This window comes from Benincasa hispida, chromosome 10 (assembly GCF_009727055.1).
Source record: "Benincasa hispida cultivar B227 chromosome 10, ASM972705v1, whole genome shotgun sequence".
In the NCBI taxonomy this organism is placed as follows: domain Eukaryota; kingdom Viridiplantae; phylum Streptophyta; class Magnoliopsida; order Cucurbitales; family Cucurbitaceae; genus Benincasa; species Benincasa hispida.
Window position 1 is genome coordinate 50,648,222 of NC_052358.1, and position 12,515 is coordinate 50,660,736.

Sequence of the window (12,515 nt, forward strand, 5' to 3'; positions counted from 1 at the left end):
TTAATGAAAGTGACAAATGCATCTATTACAAGTTTGAAAATAATTTTTGCACTATCATGTGTCTGTATGTAGATGACTTGTTAATATTTGGGTCGAACTTACACATCATAAATGATGCAAAATATATGTTGAGTGGATATGAAAGACTTAGGAGAAGCGAGTGTAATCTTAGGCATAAAAGTGACTAGGCCTAAAAAGGAAATTTCTTTAGATCAATCTCACTATGTAGAAAATATTCTAAAGAAACATAATTACTTTGAATGTAAACCAACATGTACTCTTTATGATCCTAGTATTAAGTTGTTCAAGAACATTGGTGACAGTGTTAATCAAATTGAGTATGTGAGCATCATAGGCAATCTTCGATACGCTGTTGACTGCACCAGGCCTGATACATCTTATGCTGTAGGATTACTTTGTAGGTTTATAAGAAGACCTAGTGTAGAGTATTGGAATTCTATAAAAAGAGTTATGAGGTACTTGAAGAAAACTTAAAACCTAGGATTACATTATCAGATGTTTCTTGCTATCTTGGAAGGGTTCAACGTTGCTGACTGGAACTCCCACTCGGATGATTCAAAGGCTACAAGTGGCTATATTTTCAAAATAGCAGGCAGAACTATCTTTTGAAAGTCCAAGAAATAAACTATCTTAGCTCAATCTATGATGGAGTTAGAAATGATAGCACTAGTAACAACTAGGGAAGAAGCAGTCTGGCTTAGAAATCTACTACGTGAGATTCCCCTATGGAAAAAGTCGGTAACAGCCACACTGATCCATTGCAATAGTACTACAGCAATCGCAAAAGTTCAGAACCGTTACTACAATGGAAAGAGACGATAAATATGTCATAAGCACAATACCATTAGAGAGTTCCTCACTACTGGTGCAGTTAGAGTGGATCATATACGAATTGATTAAAACTTGGCAGATCCTTTGACGAAAGAACTGACTAGAGAGAATGTTTTCAAAACCTCAAAAAGGATGGGATTCATGCCTATAGAGAGATGAATCACTTATGAAGAAACCCCAACCTATAGACTGGAAATCCCAAGAAACAGGTTCAATGGGTAATAATTGATCACAAGTGATATATTATGAATCATGCTAAAATGAACACAGAGTTCCCTTCCTATGACCTAGAATCTGAGCATGATATCCTGAAGTGTAAGAAAGGTTGAACTTAGGTCTTAATGAGATCTATACTTGATGTTAAGTGGGGTACATAGCTATAGGAGTACTCTTGATAGACTCACATACGTGAATGTGGAAGTGAGGGCTGCTTCTTATGGAGTTTTAGGCAAACTCTCTAGAGCGTTCACTAAATCGGGATACACGTGTTAGGCCTTAAAGCACGGGCTTTCAAACTACACCCCATGTTGTCTGTGAGATGTTAGAGATAGAGTTCAAAATCATGAGTTGCTCTAGTATATTCTGAATCATCTATACTACATAAAGGTTCAAGTCGTAAGACACCTTTGCTTATGCACAGTATTGTATAGACGAATATTGCTATGCTTTTCTTATTTTCAAGTGGGGGATTGTTAGTGAAAATTTAAGCTTTAAAAGAAAAAAAAATATTTTGAGAATCTCACATTGTTAAGATTGGGGAATGAGACCTCACTTTTATACTCCCACCTTAGTTGTGGTTTTAGGCCCCAACGTGTATCTATGTTTTAGAGGGAGTGAAAAGATAGGCAAATATGGGTTTGGTGGACATCCCACACGCGTGCGTCGCCGTTCAATCGGGTGCAGCGTGTGTGTATGATTATTTTTTATTAAAAAATTATTTATTGTTTAATTAAATAAAATAAAAAGTTTTCCACTGGTTTCGTGGTTCGCGCAACTTCCCACATTTTATGTGAGGTCCATGCGCACATTCCAAAGTTGCGAGCGCTTCTCTCCCCATTAGTTGCGCGAGACAGTTGGCTCTCGAGGCCTATAAAAGGTGCAAACTTTTAGCAATTTGATCATCTCATTTTCATCTTTCACAGTCTTTTCTCTCTCGAACTCTTTTTCTTTTTCGTTTTTCAAGCATTTCAGTTCTGACAAGTATGAGTTTTTTCGATCGAGTACAGTGCATTTTTGTCCGAATCAGTTTTATAAATTCTGTGTTGTTTTATCCTGGAACAACGTGACAATTTCGTAGAATTGTTTGCACACTTGGGCAAAGTCGTGGAACGTCTTAAAGAGAGCAAGATCCGTGACTCAGCCTATAACAAGTTTCTGTTTTGCAGGTTCCATTTTCTTGACGACCACTGTTTGTGACTGTTTGCTATTGTCAAATCTTGTCCATCGGTGGGTAGCTGTTCCAATAGATATGAATGTATAACTTTCACTGAAAATTATCTTGTATCACTCATAAACAAACGGAAAAACCATGTCTAACTTATTTTATTTCTAATTTAACTACAACCTTTCTATAATATTAGTCAATCTCTAATCACATTTTAAATAGTTTTCTCTAGCTAAACATACCCAAGCCATGTTGTACTTCCCACACCTAAGGATGTTGTAAGGACAAAGAGTTTTAACTAGGGGTGATCATCATTCAGTTGACGTCGATTTTGGGCTCAAACTGACACCAACCACTGACATGTAGGTATAAGCCAGTCAGTGTTGGTCGACTTTGACAAAAGTGGTAAATTCGATCAACCACCTGCTCGATTGGGCAACCGATTTCATCGATTTTACTTATTTGGAACGAGGAGACTTAGAAGAGACTCAAAATACAAAATTACAGTAAAAAATATTTAAAAAAAAAGAGAGAGAGAAGAAGAAAAGAGTGGAAAAAATGGGGGAATTTTGTTTCTTTCTTCTGCATTTTTTTTTTCATTTCTTCTTTCTTCTTTTTGTTCTTTTTTTTATGTCTTTTTTAGCATTGAGGATCAAATGAATTTCTAAATCAAATATAGAACGTAGAGCATAAAGCATTAAACATATAACATAGAGCATAGAGCATAGAGTGGAGAGCATCAAACATCAAGTATTGAGTGAATTTCTAAATCACTGCAGGTAGTTCTTAAGATCAAATGGATAAATTCATAATGTGCTAATGGAACATAAGACCATTTTCTCTTCATATCTCAATTGTGGACTACTTTTTGTTTGGACTTCTAAAAAGAGGTCCTCCATTAAAAAAACCCGAAGAAATAATGAAACTTTTTTTTAAAACTAAAATATAATAAAAATATATATTTTTTCAAATAGGTTATGTAGATATTATCTATAAAGTGAAAAGCAAGGTGGTTTTAAAAACCAGCCATGGTTTCCATATATCCCCATCACCAACCAGCCATCACGTTGGGCAGGGGGCACATTCGACATGGCAACACATTGTCCTACATATTTTTTCCCTTTTAAATAAGCATAATTTTGATCGGATCGGTCAGTTGAGCTCTAATTTTTAGCTCTCCGACCAGCCAACGGTCGACTTTTTATACTGAAAAACCAACCGCTGACCGTACAGTGTAGAAAACCAACCACTGAGTTGCAGATCAAATGTATGAGTGATAAAAATGAGAATAAATATGGTCTAAATACAAGCATATATTGTTGATGAAGTAATAAATTTTGAAATATTTCAAGAGTCGAATCCCACGAGACTATTTATACAATTCAATTTTTCTAAGAAAGCTTTCCGAAGCAAACTAAAGGGTAATCAATAAATAAGTGATTTTAAAGTTGAATGTTGATAAAACAAGTAAATAAGAGTGTTGAACAAGGTTGTAGTTATGCTTCAACCAAAAGGGTAGTGTGCCTTAGGTAATGCGACCGCAACATACCAAGACAATGACGTAGTCATGAGCACGAAACTCCTATTTGATCTTGTGTCAAGTTCGTTTAGAAGTTCTAAGTAGCTAATGTTTATATTTCTATGGTTAGCTAGATCTTTGATTAATCACATGCAACTTCTTTACACCCTATGGTGCCCCTTATTTCTAAGGCGACCTGACAGTCCTATTTGTAGGCTCTTATTCTCATATCCGTTTGTGACATCAGTTTATATCCTAACCTTCTTAGTATTAGGACTCCATTAGATTGCTAAATTAAGTGATCCATTTAACTTAACAATATTTTTCCACAAACTCAATAAAGAAAGAATGCAAAAGAAAAATAGGCATGAAACATAAGTATTGCTCAAGCCATAAAACCCTAAGGTATCCATATAACTTAATCCTTTAAAGAATTTAACTCATGACTAATGATAAAAGAATGAACTTCATTAAATCAGAAATCATAGCTACAAGATGGTATTTAACGGATAAATAAAGAAAAGAGGAAATTGTAAGAAAATAAATTAAATAATATTGGAAATACAACTCTAATATGCCTGGAGGAAAATCCCCACTTTCCTAGTCTTTACCGAGGATGATTCTCCTTTTTCAGATGAGAATGACCTAGAGTGATCCCCAATAGAAAAATGAGAGTAAAATATGATAGAGTCGTGGATGGAGTGGAGAGTTGATGCTTGAATTGAGAGGCTTCTTGTGCTTTATATAAGCCAAGGTGGTTGAGAAATGACCTAAAATCATGCTCTCGACGTTTACCCATCATTTTAGGCATTAAATAACAGTTTTGACCGAAAAATAACAACTATAATGATTGGGCACAAATTTAAAAAATTAGGGCTTTCTGATGTGGTTGCAATAAATCTAGTGATGTGGTCGCAATGAAGTCAAAATCTGCAAAATAGTAAAAAAATCAATCTAAAAACTCATATAATCATCCCAAATCACTAAAAACACACTTTAGACAATTCAAAGGACGATTACTCATGTTATCTAATTTAGGACATCTCGAATCAAAATATCACAAAAAGTATCTTTTGATATAAAAAAAAATATTAAAATAAATGGTAAAAATATGTACATTTTGACATCAGTTAGTTGCTCACCCCTAGTTTACCATCGTCAGCCCAACATGTTTTATATCCTTCATCACATAAACATTTCTACCAAAGTATGAAACACTATGTCTAAACTTTCCTTCCATTATAGTGAAATGTAATAGTGTAACATTCTGAAGACCTGCATGCAATTAATATTCAATTTCTCATCTTGAACAAGAGAAAAAATGGACAAACTGAAAAGTAAATTAATAGGAAAATTTTTTATTGGACTTACATTTCACAGTCAATTTTTTTGTTTTTGTTTGTCACTGTTTTGTTTTTTTTAATACATCTATTTTGCTTTAATTCTTTATCGTTGCATGCTAATACCATTGAGCCAACCTCATTTAATTTGACAAATTTTTTACAACTAGTTCTATACATTCAATTTATTCATTATGGCTGGACAAAACTTTATAAATCATCTTTAAATTACATTTTTTCTACTAAAAAACCTATGTTTTTTGCCTACCATGCAAAACACAGGTCCTACCGTATGATAATGATCATATTACGAAATCAACCATTTGTGAGATATGATTGAACCAAAAGATACGAGTTCAAACTTTTAAAACTAGTTCAAATAATAAAGATCAAACTAAAACTACATACACAAATTACATCAAATTCATAATTTAATTGCTAAATTGAGTTACATACCTCAAACATAAAACACGAATCCTCAACCATGAGATAAGAAGTTTTCACATATTTCTTCAGCATAATTATTGAATTGAGAAAAAAAAAAGATAGTAGAAATAATAAATATAGTAATATATTAATGAAATCACACAAACGAGAAGCAAGATGAAAGAATGCCAAAGCCAAGAAAAGAAAGATTATCCGCCACAATAATTCATTCAAGAAAATGAATTATATATACGTACACATATTTGTGTTACAAACTCTGATCAAAGAAAAGAAACTGAGTGAGATCCATAACCTAAAAGTAAACAAAAAAAAAAAAAAAAAAGAGAATTCATCGATCGGCCAGTCCAAGCTTTCTACTCATGACGACGATGATAATCACAAATTCAAAATCAAGCAGAACATTCAAATCAAAAGAAGAAGAAAACGAGTCATTTGAAGGAAATTTGAAGGCCTATTAGTAATTTTAATTAGAGGTGCCCTATGAGAAGAAGGAAGAATCGAAACAATGTTTACGAGTGGTTTTAAAAAAGTTAAAATCACTTGTGTACGTCAAATTAATTTGGAGTGATTAAAGACGTGTTTTAAAGCGATGAAAGTAATTTTAACAACTTTAAATTTACTTCGAAACATGTACTTAGAGATTAGAAGGTGGTGCGATGGGGGAGGATAAGTGGCTAGGCTTCCGACTGATTTCGCTGCTCGTTGAGGAAGGGTTTAGGCCGTATTCGCTAGTGCCGCCGTAATCGCTGCTTGTGTACTCACGACTGTCCAACGCCACCTTCCGGAACCTCTTCATGTCGGCGCTATAGGAGCTTGCGTCGTACTCTGAGGATGTGCCAGACCCGAAGTATGAGCTCTGCCCTGGCTTTACTCCGTCGTTCAAATCATCCAGCGACACATCACCTTCTAGTGCTCGTACCACCTGCCATCAATTATCACTTACTTCACTCTATATATCTTATCTATTTTATTTTACACAGTTAGATTAAACTAGGTTTTAATTCTACTTGTTTCATTCGACCTATCTAAATATACTACAAACCTGGCTCATTTTGGGACGGCGGCGAGCCGAATGGCGAATGCAAGCCGCGGCGCAAGCCACCATGCAAGCCATTTCTTGGGCATCATAGTTCTTCTCCAACCGTGGATCAGCCAACTCATCATAGTTTCCATCATTCATTGCTTTTGTACAAAGAGGCCTTGACTGCATTAACGATTCGAACAATTTTTTTTTTTATTAATTTAAAATTTTGGAGAAATTAATTAATAAATAAATAAATAACTTGTAATTAATTAAAATTCCAAACCCAGTCCACTAAGCTGTCTTCCATTTCTCCGGCCGTGTCCACCGGTTTTCTTCCGGTTATCAGTTCCAAAAGCATTACTCCAAATGAGAATACATCTGATTTCTCTGTTAGCTTCCCACTTGATGCATATTCCGGAGCCAAATATCTACATGTCGTTATGGTAAAATATTAGAAGTACAGTTGTCTCATATCGAATAGATAATAATGAATTTTAAATACTATAAAAGAAGTGTATAGCTTTGGTTTCAAATTGTTATACTTTAATTTAAGTGTGCTAATCTTAGTTTAAAAAGGAAATGATTATGAAATTGAAATCGGGAAGAGAATTACGTGCGATTGTAACCATTTTTCACTTGGTAGATTTTCCTCTGGTTTTGGAGTTTTTCCTATAAATTCTTGTGTTTCTTGTTTCGTTGTATTCTTTTGATTTCTTAATTATTTTTCTACTTAATCTTGAGAAGTATTTTTCTACTTAATCTTGAGAAGTATTTTTCAACAACTAGTAATGAATAAAAACACTAATTATCATCTTAAAGATTGATAATATAACATACCCAAATGTGCCCATAACGCGAGTGGATACATGAGTGTAATTGTCTTGGTTGAGCTTTGCCAATCCGAAATCAGCCACCTTTTTAGGAAAAAAAAATAACGTTATTATTTATCAATACCGAACTATTTTTTTTTTTTTAAATACTTGTTTTTGTTTTTAGATTTTGGATCTAGTTTCTATTTGGTCCTCATATTTCAAAAGGTTAAAATTTTACTTTTGAGACTTGAGTTTTATTTCAATTTAGTCCCTAAATTTCAATATTTATACTTTTAACCTCGATTTTTCATTAAACACTTACTTTTATTTATTGACGTTAATGTCTATTAATTAGTCAAATAATTATGAAATGAAATTTTAAATTTAATTTTAATAATGACTAACAATAGTGAAACTTATTCAATTATAATTATTTCAAATTATTTAATAGACATTAACAATAAAGACGGTAAGTGAGTATTTAGTGAAAAATTGAGGCTAAAAGTATAAATCTTGAAATTCAGGGACAAATTGAAACAAAATTCAAATTTCAAAGGGTAAAATTGTAGTATTTTGAAACTTAATAACTAAATTGAAATCAAACTCCAAGCTTAAGAACTAAATATGTAATATTTTAAAATTTATAGATAAAANTTTATTTATTTATTAATACCTTAGCTTCGAAACTAATGTCTATAAGAATATTGGCAGTCTTGATATCTCTGTGGATGATGCGAGGATGACCTGCAAGCAATATACAAGCATTTGATTCAAATTATATATTTATAATTTTGTTATTTGAAAAATTATTTTAAATAAAAAATGGTTAAAAATATTTACAAATAATAGTAAAATATCACAATTTATCTGTGATATATCGTAATAGATTATTATATATGTCTATCATGATACAGATGGATACTAGCAATCTATCACAAATAAATAATAAAATTTTATCATATTTATAAATATATTGATTCATTTTTCTATATTTGAAAATAACTATGATATTTTGTAGAATAATAATAATAATTAGAATATTAAAAATATATTAGTTATATCAAAATAATGCTTACAATCTTCGTGGAGATAAGCCAGGCCCTTGGCTGAGCCCAATGCGATCTTCACACGTGTTGACCAGTCCATTGGTGGCCGCCCCTTGCCTGTAATTATATACATATTTCAAATCATATTATATATTATAGAAGATTTCTGTTCATTTATGGAAATGTATGGACATACTATTTTGTTTAATATATTATAAAATTATCAAATAATTGTGGGATAATATTTAAGAAATATCGATTGAATATTTAGTTCTGGGGGAAATGTTACTTTTATCCACTCATATGTAGCCAATTTTGAATCTTAAATTTTAAAATTCATAAAATCAAATAGACTATAAATGGCATAATTTAGTAAATATTTTCGTCTGATTAAAGTATATGTCTTACGAAGAGGTTAGAAGATCAAATATGAATATAACTCGTTAAAATATAAGTGAATAAAATGACACAAATTCATTTAGAATTAAACAATTAAAAAAAAAACTAAAAATTATAGATCCAAATCTTTACTTATGATTGTACCTTAAGAAAAAAAAATACTAAAAAAATATTAGCTATAATTAAAGATATTACTTGCTAACATGAAGATAACTCAACTCACATAAAATATATATTGCTAACAAAAAAAATTTCTACCTCACCAATGGTAAACTATTTTTTGTTATTTTTTTTAGATAAAGACACCTATTAATTTTCTTGAGCAAGAAACTTCAATCCCCTTCTCGACATTATTCTATTAATTTTAAAAAAAATGTTTGAGTTTTTTTTTTCTATTACTTCAATGAAAAGGATTGAGAAATTGAAATCTAAATTATTTTTTGTGTGGTGAAATGATCCTGATACTAGTTAGTAACGAGAAGATTGGTTCGAATCTCTCACTCCCATTTATATTAAAAAATACTAAATATGATAAAATTACTGATTTTTATGAATGGATGGGAAACATACCATGAAGGTGGAATTCGAGGTTGTTATTAGGGACAAATTCGTAAACCAACATCTTTCGGTCACCGGCGATGCAATATCCGACAAGGGACACCAAATGGCGATGGTGGACGCGGCTGATGATCTCCACCTCCGCCGCGAATTCTCGATCTCCTTGCCCGCTTCCCGTTTTCAGGCTTTTCACTGCAATTTCCTTGCCGTTGGGCAGCAATCCTTTGTGAACGTACCCAAATCCCCCTTGCCCCAACAGATTCGCCGGAGAGAATCCCCCGGTCGCAGCCATCAGCTCGTCGTAAGTGAAAGTGCTCTTATTGAATCCCAGTGCCACCGATGGGTGTGGTGGTGGCAACGGTGGCCCATGTGGTCCCGAGAAATTTGAGCTCATGTCACTGCTCACTAATCCCGGTGGAGGAGGAGGCGGCGGCGATGGCCACCCTCCTCCTTGGCCCCCGCCGCCGATTGGCGCCATGTTCACAAAATGTTCGCTCGGGTTATTCCAATTGTGATTCCTTCCATTGTAATATGGATCCCCACCTGCAATTTTACATCACCTCTCATTTTCAATCCATTCAAATTCAAACAAACTAGTCTGACAAAAAATTGGATACTTTTTTAAAATAATATTTTAATGCATCTCAAATATAGTTTAATAAAATAATGTCATGTAACATTTTTTTTTATGATTTGGAAGCAGTCATTATTGTTCCATTAGTTTTTTTATTTAGATTTTGTTTGGCTAGGTTTCTTGTTTTTATATTTTTTTAGGCAGTAAAATTTTGAAGTTAGGGAGGAATTAATAAAACATAAAATTGATATTTTTTTTTTAATCTGTGGAGACCCCAAACTCTTTGGTTTATTTTTTGAAAACTATTTTTAAAGTTTTCAAAACTCAAAATTTAACTAGTTTAAATATTAGTATAAAAGTAGATAAAAACATGGAAATTTATAAATAAAAGTAATATTTACAGGTTTAGTTTTAAAAAATTAAATCGTTATCAACATGACTTTAATTAATTTAACTGTCAATTTACAACTTATCTAATTGTTCAAACAAAAATTTTCATATTATAACGTATAATATCTTTTAAATTAAAATTTGTCATATAACAATGTGTAATGACTCTCTAAACTAAATTAAATATATATATATATATTTCTATTGAGTTATTTTATTTAAAATGATTTTTTATTGACTTTTAGTTGGGTCTTGGAGTTTAAACCCATGGCTTTATTTGTCAATTAATAAAAATCTTTGGTAAATCTAGATTTTTATTTTTTAATTAATACATTACTAACAAATATAGTCTAAAACCGTATTAGAAAAAATTTAAAGGTGGAAAGTAAAATTTATGGTTCTCTCTTCTTTTTCTTTTTTTTTTTTTTTTTTTTTTTTTTTTTTTGAAAAAAACATTTTATTTATTTATTTCAAACAGTTTGGAAAACATTTTAAAAGTAGGGAAATTTTCATAATCATCTAAGTTTAAAAGTCTAATTTGATATAATTTTAATAAATTTGAAGGTTTGAAGGTTCAATTTTTAAAATTGAAAGTTGAAATGTGCAAATGTCACTATATTTCAGGATAGTAGATAGGGAGTATTAATATATATATATATATATAAATTTAAAAGTCTAATTTGATATAATTTTAATGAGTTTGAAGGTTTGAAGGTTCAATTTTTAAAATTGAAAGTTGATGTGCAAGTGTCACAATATTTCAGGATAGCGGATAGGAAGTATTAAAATATATATATATTGTAAATTTAAAATTTAAAAATAAGCAATTAAATATTTTTTGCGTATATGATTTACCTTTCGGATCGGGCTGTTCATCGTAGTACATGGAACCACTAGTTCGCTTCTTTTTCTTTCGACTGCAAGCAAAGAATATCAACGCCATAGCGAATAGCAAAAATCCTGCCGCCACCGCCACTCCTACAATGATCGGCACCGCCTCTGGGGCAGAGCCGCCGGACGACGAATCTGAGGATCGTGAGTTAGGCGTGATCGATTTCGGAGACGGAGGAGAATGCCTCGATGACCCATGCGGCGGAGGAGGCGGAGGCGGTGGTGGTGGCGGAGGCGGCGGAGGAGACGGTGGAGAAGAAGAAGAGTTGGAATCCTTTGGCGGTGGCGTCGAAGAAGAGGAATCATCAGTAGGCGGCGTGGAGTCGTTAGACGGAGGCGGCGGCGGCGGCGATGCATCGGGCGGAGGTGGAGAAGTATCATCAGATGGAGGAGGAGGAGAAGAATCCGGCGGAGGAGGAGGGGAGGAGGAAGAGGAAGAATCCGGGGGAGGCGGAGAAGAATCTGGCGGGGGAGCAGTGGAAGGAGGTGGAGGAGAAGGAGGAGGAGAAGAGGAACTGGAACCGGAATCAGAAGAAGGGGAAGGAGAAGACATTGGAAGAGTTTCCGGCAAAGGAATAGTCGTCGAATAGTGCCGGAGAAACCCTCACCGGTCCTCCACGGTGGCGAAAGGTAGTAAATTAGGTACTCCTGGAAGAGGAAGAAGAAGAAAGAAGAAGAGAAGAAAATGGATGTAATGCCATGGAAGAAACAGAGAAACAGTAATTGTTGTTTTTCTGCTTCAACGTGGATCGTCTCCTACAAAAGAGGGGAAAATGGATGTGCCTGTCTGTTTTTCATGGAGTTCATAGTTCCAACCCAACCTTTTCTCATCTTCTTCTCCGTAATTGTTGTTTTTCTGGTTCAACATCTTCCCCACTGTTTCTCTATATTCATGCTCTGCCTCTCCATCTTGTTTCCCCACTATCATTTCACATCCTATTCTTGGATTTTTTTTATAAAAAATTTCCCTTCCTTTTTTAATAACTAGGGCAATTGCAAATATAATAATCACCCCAAAAGTACATGTAGATATAGTACAATTTAAATAAATTTGCATAAATATGTCATAAAGTGTATTTCTATAAGAGTTTATCATATATAAATTATACTCTGTAATTTTTTTAAAATGTTATTATAGACTTAATTATCAGTCATAAGAATGCTATCCATTAAAATTATTCTTATTATTTTGAGGCTAAAAGATACTTTTGCTGATTGTTGTTGTTAGTTTCATGAAAAGAAACGATTCAATTTCAAAACTTTGGTTTATAATGAATTA

At 33.0% G+C, this 12,515-nt stretch overlaps 1 protein-coding gene across 1 annotated transcript; it reads right to left on the reverse strand.

Annotated features, from left to right (window-relative positions):
* Window positions 1-6,050: 6,050 nt before the first annotated feature.
* Window positions 6,051-12,180, reverse strand: LOC120088629 (proline-rich receptor-like protein kinase PERK5). The gene is made up of 8 exons (XM_039046045.1): window positions 11,201-12,180; window positions 9,394-9,924; window positions 8,455-8,541; window positions 8,052-8,122; window positions 7,404-7,480; window positions 6,850-6,994; window positions 6,585-6,746; window positions 6,051-6,464 (listed from the first exon to the last, which is right to left on the reverse strand). The coding sequence occupies exons 1-8, from the start codon at window positions 11,787-11,789 to the stop codon at window positions 6,177-6,179; spliced, it is 1,950 nt and encodes a 649-aa protein (XP_038901973.1). The 5' UTR covers window positions 11,790-12,180; the 3' UTR covers window positions 6,051-6,176.
* Between the last annotated feature and the right edge of the window lie 335 nt (window positions 12,181-12,515).

Bases quoted from the DNA above. Each gene is read 5' to 3' on its own strand.
- LOC120088629 (XM_039046045.1), bottom strand. From the start codon at position 11,789: ATGTCTTCTCCTTCCCCTTCTTCTGATTCCGGTTCCAGTTCCTCTTCT. The intron at 9,925-11,200 runs GTAAATCATATA...GTAAAATTGCAG, and splicing joins TGAACAGCCCGATCCGAAAG to GTGGGGATCCATATTACAAT. The intron at 6,465-6,584 runs GTTTGTAGTATA...AATTGATGGCAG, and splicing joins GCCGTCCCAAAATGAGCCAG to GTGGTACGAGCACTAGAAGG.